The sequence below is a fragment of the Marmota monax genome, unplaced genomic scaffold (genome assembly GCF_021218885.2).
Source record: "Marmota monax isolate L192 unplaced genomic scaffold, Marmota_monax_Labrador192_F-V1.1 WCK01_AAM20220418_F8-fsc00196, whole genome shotgun sequence".
NCBI classification, from domain to species: domain Eukaryota; kingdom Metazoa; phylum Chordata; class Mammalia; order Rodentia; family Sciuridae; genus Marmota; species Marmota monax.
In genome coordinates, this window is record NW_026694390.1 from 1,484,496 (window position 1) to 1,502,470 (window position 17,975).

At 52.2% G+C, this 17,975-nt stretch overlaps 1 protein-coding gene across 4 annotated transcripts; it reads left to right on the plus strand.

Moving 5' to 3' along the window:
• Positions 1-402: 402 nt before the first annotated feature.
• Fgfr4 (fibroblast growth factor receptor 4) lies at positions 403-17,975 on the plus strand. 4 transcript variants are annotated; one of them, XR_009228934.1, is made up of 19 exons: positions 403-616; positions 3,247-3,390; positions 4,024-4,287; positions 4,543-4,623; positions 4,738-4,904; positions 5,446-5,569; positions 6,285-6,475; positions 6,604-6,742; positions 7,163-7,356; positions 7,441-7,586; positions 7,667-7,788; positions 9,194-9,304; positions 9,570-9,760; positions 10,161-10,283; positions 10,376-10,446; positions 11,599-11,736; positions 11,998-12,103; positions 14,125-14,216; positions 14,826-17,975. XR_009228934.1 is itself a non-coding variant. In XM_046468066.1 (18 exons), the coding sequence occupies exons 2-18, from the start codon at positions 3,300-3,302 to the stop codon at positions 12,371-12,373; spliced, it is 2,406 nt and encodes an 801-aa protein (XP_046324022.1). In that variant the 5' UTR covers positions 403-616; positions 3,247-3,299; the 3' UTR covers positions 12,374-12,889. The 4 variants fall into 4 exon arrangements, 3 of the variants coding, with proteins under 3 accessions (XP_046324022.1, XP_058442608.1, XP_046324023.1); XM_046468066.1 differs by lacking the exons at positions 14,125-14,216; positions 14,826-17,975 and adding an exon at positions 12,227-12,889; XM_058586625.1 differs by lacking the exons at positions 14,125-14,216; positions 14,826-17,975 and adding an exon at positions 12,227-12,889 and having other exon boundaries at positions 403-571.

Sequence of the window (17,975 nt, forward strand, 5' to 3'; positions counted from 1 at the left end):
GTCTAAATCAACATAAAGAGCTATGAGAAATTATTAAGAAATTCAAGGGGTTAATACAGGCCGATTTGTATTTGGATATCACTCTGAAGGTTGTTCAGAGAACTAATGAAGTGAATTGATGATGGTGATTACAAAGAAGAATCAGCTGGGTCAAGGTCTCCTTCCCTGAATGGTGAAGAGCAGAGAATAGAGCAGGTAGCGCACTAGGTCTCAGAAGCCTGGCCAGGAACCTTAAAGGCGCAAATGAGGTGGAATCTGAGGGGGTGCTTGGTAGGCTGGCGGGGTCCCAAGATTGGGTGACCTTGTCCGTCTAGGATTCAGGGGCGGGGCTCCAGATGGGCGGGATCTGGGCCGTCCCGGACCCCGCCTCTGAGGATAGAGCTGGTCCAGGCAGGGCGGGGCTCGGGGCGGGCTGGCCAGGAGGTGGGCACCCGCGGCCACGCCGCGCTAGCGGGTACATTCCTGGCTCTCCCGCCTGGGGCGGAGGAGCTGGCGCGCTGAGTCTTCGGACCCCGCCAGGCGCGGGAGTCGTGGACGGCCCAAGCTGGGAGCGGGACGGCGAAGGAGTCAGGTGAACCGGGACCCTGTGCAGGGAACTGAGCCACACAGGATCTAGGTGAGCTGAGCTCCCGGGCTGCGCTCCCAGCCGCCAGGGGGCGAGCCGCGGCGGAGCTCGGGCGACTGCCCCCTCCCAGCGCAGGGGACCTGGGAGTCCACTCGGCGGGGGTGGGTGGAGGGGGCGGTAAATCAGTAACCCGCAGGGCACACAGGGCCTTTTGTCCCTTTCCGTCCAAAGAGCACCCTGGCCGCGGAGCTGGTTACTTATTGCTCACCGGGGCGGGGGCGGGCCAGCTGTCTCCACTGCTGCAGATGGGGACCCGCTGACTTGCACCTCCCCCCGAGGCTGACCAGGTGTGGGAGGGCGGGGGTGAGAGCGCGCTCGTCCTTGAGCCTCTGACCGTCTGCGCACTGGGCGGAGAGATGAGGAAACCAACGCTCCTAGAGGTGCAGTCATTTACCCAGGCGCCTCCAGCGCGGGAGTGCGAGGCTGAGGGAAAACCCAGGACCGCCTTCCTGCCAGAGTCCTGTCACCCAGCTGCACGTGCCGGGCAATGGGTCAGAGACCGGCAACCCCGGTGACCCGGCTAAGGACTCTGAGGTTGTAAGGTCAGAGCAGTTTTGAGAGTGGGAATAAAGCCCAAGGAGCAACCCTACCCGACTCCGAGCCGCAGCTTGGGACCGGGACAACTACTTTGCCTGGTATCAGAGTGTGGTGGCGCAGGGTGTACAGAGGAGGGAGAAACTTAATTTGGGGGTCGGCTGGGCTCCTGGCATCTGAGACAGTTGGCCAAGAAGAATGAGAGGCATAAAGATATAAGCAAGACAGCAAATGTCTCCAGTTCTGAAAGTACCTGAAGGGGCTGAAGGGATAGATAGTGGAACCAAAAAGGTGGACAAGGACAGAGAAGGAGGCCTAGGATGCTGGGTGAACAGTGTGGACTGGATCTGCTGGACACAGGTAGCTCCTTAAGAGCTTATAAGCTTCAGGGATGACATGATTGATTTGTATTTGTTTAAATCCCTGCTTGAGGGTGAAGGCTGAAGAGCCCAGGAAGAATATTTGCGAAGTCCCGAAGCTAGAAACACCATGACGCGCCGCGGATAGGGAGTAAGGGACATGGGATAGACTGGAGAGGGATTGTGAAGGCAGAATAGACTAGAAGTATAGTAGCAGTGGTTAAGGAGAAGCCAGTGTGATGAGCTTCCTGGACAGGTTCCCAGTTGAGAAGAGTGTGGAAGGCATCTAAGAATCATGCTCAGGCCAGAAACAGTGAGACACATCTGTGTCCCAACTCCTCCAGAGGCTAAAGCAGAAGGATTCAAGTTTGAGGTCAGCCTTGGCAACTTAGTGAGACCATCTCAAAATAAAAAGGCTGGTGATGTCACTCAGGGTAGAGCACTTGCCTATCAAGTCTGAGTTCCTCAGTTCAATCTCCAGCACCACAAAAATGTAAAAAAATAAAGAGAATTATGCTCTGCTACAGAAACCCTAGTGCCACCTGGGTGTTATCCAGCCCCAGGAAGCAGCCAATAAGTAGGTCCCTGAAACTACACTGGTCACCACATCCCCTGATCAAGCTGAGACTCAGTTCTGAGTCTTATTTTCGGTAGATAGAGATATCTTCTGAAGCATTTGGAAGAGGTTAACAAGATGGGGTGGATGTGTATATCACACCTGACAGGAGGAGTTTCAGAACCAGACAAGACTGGCTGAGGCAGAACTACAGTGATGGATGAACATTCCTAGGGAGAGGAATGGGGAGAACATTGTATGCACATTCTGTGTGCCCGGTCCCTACATACATTATCTCTTTTATCTTCAGACCAGTCCTGTGAGGATTGTGGCTCAGAGAGGGACAAAGACAGGGACTTACAAATTGGTAAAAATCAGGATTACAGCTTGGCACTGTCTGACACCTAAAGTCTACCTTCTTTACAAAACCAGGCTGGAGATGTAGCTCAGTGGTAAAATACTTGTTTAGCATTCACGAGGCCCTGGGTTCCACCCCCAGCACAACCACCACCACCACCACCACAACAACAACAACAAAAAACCCTATGTTGCCTCAGATAGAGTTGTGGGGCCCAAAAAGCAGAAGTATCCCTAAAATGCATTTCTGGTTCAGCACGAGCAAGAATGTCCTGCTTGACCTGGAATGTGCTGCCTTGTTAGTTGTGAGCGCCCAGCCATTGGAGGGTTCCAAAGCTGGATGTGTCTCTGTCAATCATGCTATTAGGAGTAGATCAGATTAGATAGCATCCACATGCTGATGTTTGCCCTTGTGTTATATTTTACTTCCCCCCACTTTGGCTTTTCAGCAATAAATTCCTTTATTCAGCAAAAAAGAAAAAATAGATAATGGATGCTGAGAGCAAGCATAAGATATGTCTCCATCTCTGCTTCCCTCCAAGCAAAGAATTCCCAAACCGTTCTTTCTGTGAACTCATGCCAGGGTCTCAGCAGGACCCAAGGAGAGCAGGAAGCCCAGCTCAGCCCCCCTGCAGAACTTGTTGGACTCTGGCAATGACAGAACTTTTCCCCCTCTCTGCCCAGCTCCCCAAGCCTGACTGGGGACTTGGATGAGTCTGTGGACCATTTTCTGTCTCAGTTTCCTCATCTGCAAAATAAGGGAATTGTGCCAACAAAGTCTGATGGAGTAACAGCTCTTTTTCCTCCTGTTTTAGGAAGACAGTTGGTGGAAAGTTCAGCCTGGGTCCCTGAGAGCAGCAGGAAGGAGATGCAGCTGCTGTTGGCCCTGTTTGGAGTCCTGCTGGGGGCACCCAGGGCTCCAGCCTTGAACCTAGAGGCCTCTGAGGAAACGGAGCTGGGTATGACCTCTAAAGTGGGTGAGGGTGGCAGGATGCATGGGCAATAGGAGGGGACTGCTGACTGAGTAAAGCTGGAGAGGATCCTGGCCCTGGCCCTGAAAAGGTGGCGCAGGGCAGGGCTCAACTACTGAGACTCAGAGTCTGGCTCCCAGCAAGCATCCATCTATCTCTGTCTCCAAGAGAGGACTGGCCTTGCTGGGCTGCAGAGCCAGTGGTGAGCCCCTTGGCTGTGTGTGTGTGTGTGTGTGTGTTTTCTGTGTACTTGGGTATGGCTTAGAACATACAGGCAGCATGTGTGCTGTATGCACCGAGTGTGATATGCTCAGAAGTGTGATGTGTGTCTGCCCTGTATATGGCACCTATAGCATGTGCCCATGTGTGTGTCTTGTACAGTGGTATATGTAGCATGTGTGCCAAGTACTTTGTGTATGACATGCCCTAGAAATGTGGCATTTACTCTGTGCATAGCATCTGTAGCGTGTGGTTGTGTGTGTGTGTGTGTGTGTAGAGGCAGCAGCTTGACCAGCATGTGTCCAAGGTGCTTTTGTCCCGTGTGTGCAGCGTGTTCTTCATATGCAGGGGCTGCCTAGGGTGGCACTGTGGGGCTCACTGGCTTTTACCCTCTGCCTTCAGAGCCCTGCCTGGCCCCCAGCCTGGAGCAGAAAGAGCAGGAGCTGACAGTGGCGCTTGGGCAGCCTCTGAGGCTGTGCTGTGGGAGGGCTGAGCGTGGTGGCCACTGGTATAAGGAGGGTAGTCGCCTGGCACCTGCTGGCCGAGTTCGGGGCTGGAGGGGCCGCCTGGAGATTGCCAGCTTTCTACCAGAGGATGCTGGCCACTACCTCTGCCTAGCACGTGGCTCTATGACTGTCCTGCACAATCTCACCTTGGTTGCAGATGGTAAGAGGGTCTGGCAGGGGTTAAAAGGTACATGGGGACTAAAACCTCCCTTCTTGGGGGCTGGGGATGTGGCTCAAGTGGTAGCGCGCTCGCCTGGCATGCGTGCGACCAGGGTTCGATCCTCAGCACCACATACAAACAAAGATGTTGTGTCCACCGAAAACTAAAAAATAAATATTAAAAAAATATATATTAAAAAAAAATAAAAAATCTCCCTTCTTGGATCTCAGAAGCTTTCCTCCGTCCATGATACAGACTCCTTGACCTCCAGCAATGATGACAAGGACCCCACGGCCCACAGGGACTCCTCGAATGTGCACATTTACCACCAGCAAGGTTGGTATGAGTCCTTAAGGATTCATGTCCCCACCGTGGCCCATTCCTTACTGTGTGGGCGCTAGTGATCGTCACAGGGGCACAAACTACTACCTCCTTCCCTTTCTCCTCCAGCACCCTACTGGACACACCCCCAACGCATGGAGAAGAAACTGCATGCGGTGCCTGCTGGGAACACAGTCAAGTTCCGCTGTCCAGCTGCAGGCAACCCTGTGCCCACCATCCGCTGGCTCAAGGATGGACAGGACTTCCATGGGGAAAATCGCATAGGAGGCATTCGAGTGAGTCTTCTGGCTTCCAAGGCCATCTGCTCCCCCATTTTCATCCCCCCATCATCCCTCATGTATAAATAAATCTCACAGGGAAGATAATTGTGAGGCCTCAGTTCTGGTTCAAGTTCCTACTCTGCTATTGTCTGCCAAGTGATTTGACCTTTTAGCCTTAGCAACTCCATCTGTAAAGTGGGAAGACTCGTTGACCAGTAGGTATCAATAAGCCTTAGCATCTCATTCTCAGGATGAGACCATCCAGAGTCAGCTCTGTGCTCTGATAGGAAGCTGAGACTCCCATCAGGCAAAGACTGGCACCGGGTAGGAGAGGTTGAGAAAGGTAGAGCTAAAACTCAAAAAGATTCAAACCCAGGGCTCCGATATTTCTCAGACTCTCTTTCTTTGTTCCAAGGGTCCCTGTCCTTGGCTTGACCCTCCTCAGGGCCTAGGTGGCTCAAGAACAGCCCTGTGGACAGGATTAGCTTTCTCAGCCCTGGCCCTCCAGGGTAGATATTGTTTAACGGTCCCATATGAGTATTTCCTTTGCCCTCAGCTGCGCCACCAGCACTGGAGCCTGGTGATGGAAAGTGTGGTGCCCTCGGACCGTGGCACATACACTTGCCTCGTAGAGAACTCTCTGGGCAGCATCCGCTACAGCTATTTGCTGGATGTGCTGGGTGAGTGACTGGGCTGGGAAGGTGTTGAGAGGGGGTATTGACTGCCTTAGGTTCAGTCCTGTCCTTGGGGAAACCCAGGCTAGCAGACAAATTGGGCTCAGTCTTAGATGAGTCAAGTAGCTCAAAGTGACTGGTGGGCCAGAGAGAAGCACAAGGGTTATGCAGGCCTGACTTGCCTAGAGGAAAAGTGAGAAAGACATTCAGGGAGAGGGCATGTGCTGAGTTAAGGACCTAAGTGCAGATGGGTGCAGTGGTGCATGCCTATAATCCCAGCAGTCTGGGAGGATGAGACAGGAGGATCGCAGAGTTCAAAGCCAGCCTTAGCAATGGCAAGGTGCTAAACAACTTAGTGAGACTCTGTCTCTAAATAAAATACAAAATAGGGCTGGGGATATGTGGCTCAGTGGTTGAGTGCCTCTGAGTTCAGTCCCCAGTACCCTAAAAAAAAGTGCCAACAAGGCAGTGCCTTGTGGGGAAGTCTATCTCTGGGGTATAGCATTGCATAGGGAGGCAGATTAGAAGGTTCTCAAAGAGGCTGAGAAGTTATTCTGGACCCAAAGGAAAAAGGAAACCATGGAAGGTTTCAGGAGATAGACCAGGACTGAGCTGCATGTCAGGAAGGTTGTCCTCTTAAGCTCTGGGAAGGATTGAGGAAGATAAACAGGGTGATTCTAGGTGCCACTGGTCAGGGTTGACGTCCCGGCCTGGCCCCCAGAGCGGTCCCCGCACCGGCCCATCCTGCAGGCGGGGCTCCCAGCCAACACCACAGCTGTGGCGGGCAGTGATGTGGAGCTGTTGTGCAAGGTGTACAGCGATGCCCAGCCCCACATCCAGTGGCTGAAGCACATCGTCATCAATGGCAGCAGCTTCGGAGCTGACGGCTTCCCCTATGTGCAAGTCCTCAAGGTGCAATTCCTACCAGTATCTGGACCCTGTCCTCCTACCACCTGGGGTGGTGAGGTCCCCAGTTGCCCTCTCAGTTACAGTGTGGGCCCAGGCCTGCTGTGACCCCTGATTGTGTCTCCTGACCCCAGACAGCAGACATTAACAGCTCAGAGGTGGAGGTCCTTTACCTCCGGAATGTGTCGGCTGAGGATGCAGGCGAGTACACCTGCTTGGCAGGCAACTCCATTGGCCTCTCCTACCAGTCAGCCTGGCTCACGGTGCTGCCAGGTAAGCTCCTGAGGGAGCTGGGAGTTCCTGCAGAATCCCACTGTGATCCCAGAGTGGGCTCTGGATTTTTGGGTGGGCTGTCTGTCTTGGTTTGTGGGGTCTGGGCTTGGGACGCAGTGTTCAGATTTCTGTTTGCTTGCAGTGTTGGGGATGGACCCCAGAGCCTTGTACATGCTAGGCAGGCGCTCTACCACTAAGCCACACCCAGAGCCAAGATTTGTGTGTTTAATTTTACTGCATATGACTGTGTGGCCCTCGGGGGTTTGGGTCACATATACCCATACCTGACGTAACTGCAGCTTTCTCAGTATATCCCTATATGTATTGGCAGCCATGAGGACCTGAGTTGGGATCAGGGTTTGGTCAGTCTGACTACTGACCAGTCATTTTCTCTCTGTGTTTATCCATCTGCGAGGGTAGAAGAGGACCTCACGTGGACAGCAACAGTGCCAGAGGCCAGGTATACAGACATCATCCTGTATGCATCAGGCTCCCTGGCTTTAGCTGTGCTCCTGCTGCTGGCTGGGCTGTATCGCGGGCAGGCACTCCACAGCCAGCACTCCCGCCAGCCTGCCACCGTGCAAAAGCTGTCCCGATTCCCTTTGGGCCGACAGGTACCATTGCCCGTCCCTCATTCCCATTCTCCTAAGGCTCTCAGCCTGACCCCAGGAAACAGGGCCAAGTCTCCCACTTTGCAGTTCTCCCTGGAGTCGGGCTCCTCAGGCAAATCAAGCTCATCCCTGGTGCGAGGCGTCCGGCTCTCCTCCAGCGGCCCTCCCTTGCTCGCTGGCCTCGTGAATCTAGACCTTCCTCTTGATCCGCTGTGGGAGTTCCCCCGGGACAGGTACATGAGTAGAGTGAGGATGGGGGTGTAGGCTCCAGAGTGATGCCCAGGGTCTGAGGCTGGGCTTTCTTGATCTCCAGGCTGGTGCTCGGGAAGCCCCTAGGCGAGGGCTGCTTCGGGCAGGTGGTGCGCGCAGAAGCCTTCGGCATGGACCCTGCCCAGCCTGACCAAACCAGCACTGTGGCTGTCAAGATGCTCAAAGGTGTGCATGTGGCAGCCTGTCGGGGGGAGGCACTATGGTGCTGGGACTAACAGAAGGAGCTCACAGTGCTGCCTGTGAGCACTGGGGCCCCTGGGATCCTGGTATCCAAGTGACTCTGGCAAGTCATTTCCCCCTAGTGTTACATTGGGTTATATGATAGTTCCTACCCTTAGGTTCATGGAAAAGTGCTTGCAACATAGTCAAATCTCAGTAAATCTTAACCACTGGGGTGAGAGGGGCTTGATATCCCCCTTGAGCTCTGACCTGTGTCAGTCATCCTTGACCTCATATCTCATTTCCCATGGGTCCCCTAAAAATACCCTTAGTACCCCCAGACTATTTCTAGATCTGTCTCCTTTAGGACAGGAGAATAACTTCTCTGCTTAAAAGTCCCGGACCTCAAATAGGAGCCTTAGATGTTTTGCAGGGCCCACTTAGAACTTGCCCACTCAGGCCTTTTCCTGCTGTCTCCTAACCCCCTCTGCAAGAATGACCCAAATCACTCACTGCTGCTCCCTCCTCCTCTCTGCACAGCTGGGGCCACCTGGTACTTTCTGGGAGGCAGAGATTGAGAAATATGTCTTATGATATTGTTGTGTATGTTGTTGGAAGGAGTGTCATGTCATTGTCGCAGGGGCACAGGTCAGCCTGGGGGCCCAGGCCCTGGTCCTCAGCCTCCTTAAGAAAAGCTGGGGGCTGGGGATGTGGCTCAAGTGGTAGCGCGCTCGCCTGTCATGCGTGCGGCCCGGGTTCGATCCTCAGCACCACATACAGACAAAGATGTTGTGTCTGCCAATAACTAACTAAATAAATAAATATTTAAAAAAAAAAGAAAAGCTGGAACAGCTTTCTTCCCAGCTTTCCCTAGCTGCATTCTGCCAGCAGTTCCCTGAATTCCCAGGCCAGATGAACGCTAGGTCCTGGTCAGACAGACCTCAGGGCGCCAGCCTGCTTCCCACCCCTAGGAGCTCTCACCCTGTTTAAGGACCAGTGCCAACCCCTCCAGACACAGCTTCCTTCCTGTTTGGCGCTTTCCCCACTCTCTCCCATTTCCTGGGTGGCTCACTAGAAAGCCTGCCTCTTTCAAATCCTTGATCTTGTTGCATCCTCGAAACTACTGTGAGAGGTGGGGTATGATCTATTCTTCTGTTTCATACAAGACAAACCTGACATTCAGAGTGGTTCTGGGGATTGAACCCAGGCTGTGCACATGCTAGGCAAGTGCTCAATGAATGTGTCACATCCCCAACCTGGGAGACTTGGTCAAGGCCATGCAGCCTAGTGGGGATTCAGGCCCAGATCCCACCTGAGCTCTGGTCCAATGCTCCTTGACCTGTCCCCAGCCCGGTAGCCTCACCTGCATAGTGGCAGGGTACCTGCCTCACCCCAACTGTTGTCCTTGCAGACAATGCCTCCGACAAGGACCTGGCGGACCTGGTCTCTGAGATGGAAGTGATGAAGCTAATCGGCCAACACAAGAACATCATAAATCTGCTGGGTGTCTGCACCCAGGAAGGTGGGGCAGGGGCCAGGCAAGTTCGAGACCAGCCTGGGCAATTAGTGAGACCCTGTCCCAAAATACAAAATAAAATGGACTGGAGACGTAGCTCAGTGGTAGAGTACTTTGCATAGCACATGTAAGGCCCTGGGTTTCATCCCCAGTTCTGCAGGGAAAAAACCAACCTGCCGGAGTCTGTGCCCAGGAGGATGGGGCATTTGGGAAACACAGCCATAGCCTTTGCAGCCATTCTGTCCCCTCACCATTTGCCTTTCCTCGGCAGGTCCCCTATATGTGATCGTGGAGTGTGCTGCCAAAGGAAACCTTCGGGAGTTCCTCCGGGCCCGCCGCCCCCCAGGCCCTGACCTCAGCCCTGATGGGCCCCGGAGCAGTGAGGGGCCTCTCTCCTTCCCAGCTCTGGTCTCCTGCGCCTATCAGGTGGCCCGAGGCATGCAGTATTTGGAGTCTCGGAAGGTGCGAGCTACAATCAGAGCCCTGGACCCCTCTAACTTCACCTCCACTCTCTCATGCTGCTGACATTAAATGTCCCCAACTTCCAACCACTTCCTCCTTCTCATGACCCTGTCTAAATGGCTGTAAGTCCTTCACAACCTTCCCTGCTCATATACAGTTGCCCTGCAGGCCCACATTCATTCCTCCCTCACCTGTTCCCTATCCTACAGGTGAGGGAGGGAAGCAGTGATGCAGAGAGAAGGTGTGGCCCTGAGTTGGATGCTTTAGGTTCCCTTCCTTGAATTTTGACTTCTTTCTCTATAAAATGGGTGGGCAAGCCCAGCCCCAGGCTTACTGTGAGATGGCACATGCACAGTTTCCAGTTTTCCTGATAAAGCTAAGTCCCCTGTCCTGTCCCCAGTGCATCCACCGGGACCTAGCTGCCCGTAATGTTCTGGTAACTGAAGACAATGTGATGAAGATCGCCGACTTTGGGCTAGCCCGCGGTGTGCACCACATTGACTACTATAAGAAAACCAGCAATGTAAGGAAGGCTGGGGTGGGAGGGGCTTGAGCCTGGTGGCAAGCATAGGGACCCATGGTACTTACACCATGTTTTCCTCCTTCCCCCTCCAGGGCCGCCTGCCAGTAAAGTGGATGGCACCAGAGGCCTTATTTGACCGAGTATACACGCACCAGAGTGATGTGTGAGTTCTAGGATCTGGGGGGGGGTCCCAGATATCTAACAGTGATCTCTGTCCTACCCCATAATCAGGGCAAGGTTACAGGCCTGGTAGCACATGCCTATAATCCCAGCAACTTCACAAGACCCTCTCTCAAAAAATAAAAGGGGGGCCAGGTGCCTGTAATCCCAGCGGCTCAGGAGGCCAAGACAGGAGAATCGTGAGTTCGAAGCCAGCCTCAGCAACAGCAAAGTGCTTAGCAGCTCAGTGAGACTCTGTCTCTAAATAAAATACAAAATGGGGCTGGGGATGTGGCTCAGTAGCCAAGTGCCCCATAGTTCAATCCTCAGAACAAAAAAAGGAGCGGGGCTGGAGTTGTGGCTCAGAGGTAGAGCACTTGCCTCACACATGAGAGACCCTAGGTTCAGTCCTCAGCACCACACATCAAAAAAAATAAATAAAGTTATTATGTCAAACTAAAAATTTTTTTAATACTTATTTTATAGTTGGACACAATACCTTTATTTCACTCATTTATTTTTTACATGGTGCTGAGAATCGAGCTCAGGGTCCCACGCGTGAGAGACGAGTGCTCTAACGCTGAGCCACAACCCTAGCCCCTAAAAATTTTTAAAAATAAATAAATAGAAAAAATAAGAGAGACTGGGGATGTAGCTCAGTGGTAGTGTGCTTCTCTAGTACACATGCGTTGTTGGGTTCCATCCCCAGCACTATATACACACACATATATACACAAATGGATAAGGCACTTGCCAAAGTCAGTCAGAAGACCTTGGATGTCCTATACTCAAGAATTTCTTCTGATCGGACCTGGGAACTGAGTGGGACCAGACTCCAAAAGAAGCCTACTCCAATTGGGCACAGTGACACATATCTATAATCCCAGTAACTCAGGAGGCTGAGGCAGAAGGATCATAAGTGTGATGCCAATATTGGCTATTTTATGAGACCCTCTCTCCAAATAAAAAATAAAAAGGGCTGTGGGTGTAGCTCATTGGTAGAGCACCCCTGGATTCAGTCCTCAGCACAAAAAAAATAAAGCCCAGAATCCAATTCCCACCCTGAGTGGTGGGTCATTCCTGCAGTGTCCCCCAACACAGTTTCCAGGAACAGCAAGGAAAGCTGTGCCCCACTGAGCTCTGGTCCTTCCTCCAGGTGGTCATTTGGGATCCTGCTGTGGGAGATCTTCACACTTGGAGGCTCCCCGTATCCTGGTATCCCTGTAGAAGAATTGTTCTCATTGCTACGGGAAGGACATCGAATGGACCGGCCCCCAAACTGCCCCCCAGAGCTGTGAGACCTGGCACTGCCCTTCCCTACTTTGCAGTCCTCATCCTCCCTGATACTGGCCAAGAGGGCAGCATGGACTCTTATGGCTGCTGTTGCCTCCTCTCCCTCCCTGACCCCTTAGCCTGATTGGGACCCTGGGCCTGGATTCTGCACCCTCACACTGAATGGCTCCACCTACCCTGCATCCACCACAGGAGCCCCATAGTTCTCCCCTCCCTGGGGTGTGGGGCTTCTCTGACCCTCTCTGTACCCCACCTCTTCCAGGTATGGACTGATGCGTGAGTGCTGGCATGCAGCACCTTCTCAGAGGCCCACTTTCAAGCAGCTGGTGGAAGCACTGGATAAGGTCCTGCTGGCCGTCTCTGAGGAGGTACTGCTCCTATCCTGTGTCTTGTGATCTCCCTCTGCACGTTCCCCTCTGGGCCTCACCCACATGAATACATGGACGTGTGTTCCCAGTGGCTATGGGACTGACTAGCTCTGTTCCCCACAGTACCTAGACCTTCGTCTGACCTTTGGACACTACTCCCCCTCCAGTGGGGACGCCAGCAGCACCTGCTCCTCCAATGACTCTGTTTTCAGCCACGAACCCCTGCCACTGGAGCCAAGCCCCTTCTCCTTCCCTGGAGTGCAGACATGAACAATGGCCCAGGACCCCCTGGCTTAGCCACAATCAGACACAGCTTTTGACTTTGGCTACCCCAGTCCCCTTCTTTAGGGTGCTGTCCCAGATCTCTAGTTCCATTTTGGGAAGGTCCATCTGGTCCTGGGGTTCTATTTAAGGCTTTCTGCTCTGCCTTGGTCTCCCAGTCCAGAGTTCAACCCTAGTCTCAGGTCCTGTCCTTGCCCTTAGAGTATGACGCCACTATCCTAATGGCCTGAGTGTCAGGATGCTGCTCAGCCTCCTGGGCCTTGGCACTCAGTTCCTGTCTCTGGGTTGGCTGTGCCTGGCTACAGAGCTGTTGTCACACCTCCCTCCTCCCCGGCAACAGCTGAGAGACTAGATGCCTCTGAACCCCATTTCCCCAAGTACCCCCACCCCCTGCTGCTTGTCCCAGCATCTTGGTGGAAGTATTGGCTTCGGTGCCCCCAAGAGACTGAGAGCCTGCCAAAAACAGGAGCAAATGTTCTTTTATAAATTATTTTTTGAAATAAACCTCTGTGTGCCTGATGTCTCCCCTAAGGGTATGAACAGGGAATAGCGTGGAGGGGTCCCCCAAGCTGGGAGTTCTGCCTAAGGGAAGCAGACTGAGGGCTCTGTGCCAGGGCTTGGATTTGCATCCACTTCTGCCCCGGGAGCCCAGGAGCTCACCCACTTGCTTAAGCCCAGGTGTGCCTCTGTCTTTGGGTGTCCTCTGAGCACCATCTTGTGTATGCAACGGTGTGAACAAGCATTCATGAGCAAAGGAGCCTGACTGCCTCATCCATAGGGCGGGACCCTTGTACCCTCTGCACACACACATATGCCTGTATGCATCATGGTTATCCCCCAGGAAGCTGGCATGCTCCCTCCCATTTGCTCCCCTCCCTCATCTGCTCAACATTAACCAAGCTGACCGTTAACACAGCATGAAAACCTGAAACCAAGCTCCAGCCGCTGCCTGCTCCCACGCTTTGCTGGCTCGGGCTTGGGGCTTGCAGGGGCTGTGCCCACCCCACCTTGCTCTGGCCAGTCTCAGGGGAAGCAGCTGGTTGCTGCCTGACTGGATTGCAGCTGTCCCTGCCTGCATCGTCCTTCATAAGGAAGGCTGTCATAGCCCTGCTCTCAGACCCCCTTCTCAGAGGGATCGACTTCCCAGACCTCTAAGCCTAGAATCTTCCTTGGCTTCACTCTGACAGTTACTGTTGCTCCCCAGCCCCTGAAGCTCAAGGGGAGGGCTATGGGGAGGCCAGAGACAGTGCCTGATGGAGTGGGTGGTGCTCTCCTGCCCTGTTCCTGCAGGCTCAGGCCTGGGACAATACTGCCCAACTAAGACAGCCTTTATGGAGCCTGCCTGGATTGCTCTCGGGGTTCTCAGGAAATGTAGCTGAAAATACACTTAGTTCCTTTCTTTCTTTTTTTTTAAGAGAGAGAGAGAGAGAGAATTTTTTAATATTTATTTTTTAGTTTTCGGCGGACACAACATCTTTGTTTGTATGTGGTGCTGAGGATCAAACCCGGGCCGCACACATGCCAGGCGAGTGCGCTACTGCTTGAGCCACATCCCCAGCCCAACACTTAGTTTCTAAGGAATTGAATATCCGAATTTGGGGCTGCCCTGGAAGACTGAGCAACAGTTCATGAAGGGAGCAGCTTTTCTTGCTGTTCGGGATTTTCCCCATACCCTCTCTGGCTCACCATGTCCCAAACTGCACTACCCATCTTCCCCTGAAAACTCTTTTCTCCTCCAGGGTACCCCATCTCACAGATGACACCAGCCCAGAAAACCGGAAGTCACCTTGACCACCTTCCTTCCTCCAGGAATTGTATTCCCTAACAGGAGGTAAAGACACTGGACTTGGAGCCAGGATGATGAAATCCTGCACCCACTTGTGGTATTGAGGCCAGCACTGTTACTTATCTGAAGGCCACTTTTTTAATCCAGCATAATGGGCAGCTCCTGTCCTGCCTATCTCTAGGGATTGGGTTTCAGATGAAACATGGATGGATATACTTATGCTTGGGGGCAGTCCCCATAGGTTATGCTATAGTATTTCACTGGGAACTGGCTTTATGTCCCTGAGCATCCCTCTCCCTAAATTAAGGTCTCCAGGATTCCTTTTGTTCACCATTTCCCTGCTGGTGGCTGCAGGGGCAGCATCACAAAGCAGCACTTGGTTTATGCTCCTTCCTGCACTGGCTCCCTGGACCCCCCACACTTTCTGACCAAGCCCTACTCCCAGACGTTGAATCTCTCTTTGGAGGCTCTTGGCCAGTGTCTGTGTCCTTCACTAACCCAGGCCCTCACAGTGCAGGAGAAGCTCATTCCTCAGACTTGCCTAGGGAAGGAAAGGGTGGGGAGGTTAGAATGGGACAAGAGGATGTGGATAGAGTGGCCCATTATTCATTGCACTGTCAGACTCACCTACCACCCTGTTCTCCCTTACCACAGCCCCGTCAGATGAAGATTATTCTTCCATTTAATGGTGGTGACATTGAGGGATATGCCTGCTGTGGTGGCACACCTCTGGTCCTGGCTAATCAAGAGGCTGAGGAAGGAGAATTGCTTAAGCTCAGGAGTCACAGTGAGACCCCATTACAACAAAACAAACAAACAAAAACAACAAAAAAACAAACTTTGGGGTTGGGGTTATAACTCAGTGGTAGACCACCCGAATAGCATGCACACGCACAAAGCCCTCATTGCAATCCTCAACACTGAAGAACAACAACAACAACAAAAAAGAATAGGTCTCGATAAAGAAGCTGGGCCAACACCCTTGGTTCCCAGCAGGCTCTGTGTACATTGGAGACCAGACCAGGTCACTCAGAGTGACAGGGGCAGCTGCTGCCTGGTAGTTCCTAGAGGCCAGGAGGGACCCAGCTGCCTACTCTGTGCCCCCTCCCTGCCAGCCTCCCTGGCAGGCACACACTCTGGGACTCTTCCACATTCCTGACATCCCATGTCAGGAGACAGATGCTGGTAATTCCCTGGTGCAAGCTTTGCTCATCCATCTCGCCTGCCCTCCCCAGCCTCTCTGGGCAGCATGGCTACAGCTGGGGCCTGGCCCCCTTGGTCTGCCTGAGTTCTGAGCGGCTTCCAAGCCAGTGAAAAGCACTGGTCCTCCTTCCAGATTCTGATACTTGCTGGCTGCTTGTATCTGTCAGGGCTCTGAGGAGAACAAGAGAGAGACAGTCACCCTGATGTGGAAAGCCCCTGCCAAGGGACAGGAGACAGCTGGCTGGTGAATGGGCACCTGGGAGGAAGGGTCAGATTGTGCATGGGGTGAGAGGAATGATACTGTGACAGAAGTTACCCTCCCTGAGCCTCCATTTTCCTACCCGAAACACAGGAGTGAATGACGACACCCACTCAGAGTGCTTGTAAGTGCTTAGTAAACAACAGCTGTTATTGCACGGAGATTAGGAGGGAATGGCCTCCAGGACCCTGTGGCTGGCTGTGCAGAGCTGGTGATCTCATTCCCTTCTCAGGGCAGCCCTTCCAGAAAGGCATGGTTGTTCCCATTTCCCAGATGAGGACACTGAGGCTTAAAAGGAGGAAGTAACTAGCTGAAGGACACATGGCAAGGGGAGTAGGAGGATTGGTGCTCAGGGCCAGGGGCTTTCTTCCACTGCAAAGCTCATTCCAACACCCTGGGTAGGTACAAAATAGGGGAGGTCTATTTACAGGATGCCCACACATGGGGTACATGGACAGTCCAAATGCTCAAGCACGTATGTGCCTAGCCCTATGACCTTCAGCCCCTGTCATCTCAGAGCCCTCACACAGGCTTTTTTTTTTCCCTGGGGACACTTTTCCTCTTAACACCAAGCCTACTCTTTCCAGAGCTCATTCAAACCTCAGTCCTCAGGGCAGCCTCCTCGGGTCTTCCCCCCATTCCAGATCAGCTTCTAGACTGAGTCTCCCTCACTCAGGGGCTCTTATCAGTGTAATGAAAGCATCACCCAAGGGGCTGGGGTTGTGGCTCAGTGGTATAGCACTAGCCTAGCACATGTGAGGCCCTGGGTTCGATCCTCAGCACCACATAAGAATAAATAAAATAAAGGTATTGTCTAACTACAACTAAAAAATAAATATTAAAAAAAGAAAAGGATTCCCCAAATTGCACCTACCAGGAAGCAAGCACTGTTCAGACAGAGGATGTGCGTTTTTTGTGTGGTGCTAAGAAACCCTGGGCCTCACACATGCTTATCTTCTGCTCTACCACAGACCTAAAGCCCAGCCACTAGATAGTGATTTTTGTTTTTGTTTTTTTTTTTAATATTTATTCTTAAGTTTTAGGTGAACACACTATTTTTATTTTACATTTATGTGGTGCTGAGGATGGAACCCAGTGCCTCGTGCATGCTAGGCAAGCACTGAATCATGAGCCACAACCCCAGCCTGGTGATTTTGGTTTTTTTTTTTCAAGCAATCATTCTGAAACTGTAGCATATATCTTAATGACCCAGAGGGCCCCCACCTCACAAGTTTATATTTAGTACCTCTGGAGAGAAGTTTAGGAATTTATACTTCTAACCAGTTCCTGGGTGATACAAATGTTACTGGAGACATGGGGGCTTTGCACTTTGGGAACAAGTTGGATTTCAAGCACCAAAATTAATCAATTAATTAAAAATTTTAAAGTAAGTCAGGTGCAGTGATGTACACCTGTAATCCCAGCAACTTGGAGAACTGAGGCAGGAGGATTGCAAGTTCAAAGCCAGCCTCAACAACTTAGCAAGGCCCTGATCAACTTAACAAAAAAAGGACTGAGACTGTGCTCAGTGGTTATGTGCTCCTGGGTTCAATCGAAGAAGAAGAAAGAAGAAAGAAGAAGGGAGAAGAAGGAGGAGGAGAAGAAGGAGGAGGAGGAGAAGGAGAAGAAGAGTTTTGAAGTAAAAATAAAAAAGAATTCATTGTCCAAAAATGTTTTCAATGAAGAACAGGATGCAGCTCAGTGGGTAGAGCACTTGCCTGGCATGCATGAAGGCCCTGGGTTTGATCCCCAGCACTAGGAAAATAAAAATGTTCTCAATGAAAATAAACCCAAACCCTTGCTCCTCCTCTCTTCCTTCCCCAAGAGAAACTCTCTCCATTTTCTCAGTCTTCCTGCCAGATTCCTCCTCTAAACCTCAGTGTCCTCATCTGGAAATGGGGGACAAAAATGCCTTCCTGTAAGGACAGCCATGAGAAGAGCATGAAATCACATCCAGTTTAGTTGTCACTGTCCTTGCCCACCCCCCCAGACCCTCATCCAGGTATGTGGTAGCACACACCTGTAATCCCAGTGACTTGGGAGGCTGAGGCAGGAGGATCACAAACTCTAGACCAGCCTCAGCAACTTAGCAAGACCCTCTACCACTGAGCTATAAAAAAATAAAAGGGGCTGGGGATGTGGCTTCTTTGGTTTAGTGCCCTGAATTCAATCCCCAGTACCCAAAAAAGAGTGTCTGTTGACAAAAGAGATGAAGGTGACCCATTCCCAGGTCCAGGCACAGTTAAAAGCACAGTCAAGACTATACATACTTGGGCTGGGGTTGTAGCTCAGTGGTAGAGCCTTGCCTAGCACGTGTGAGGCATTGGGTTTAATCTTCTGCA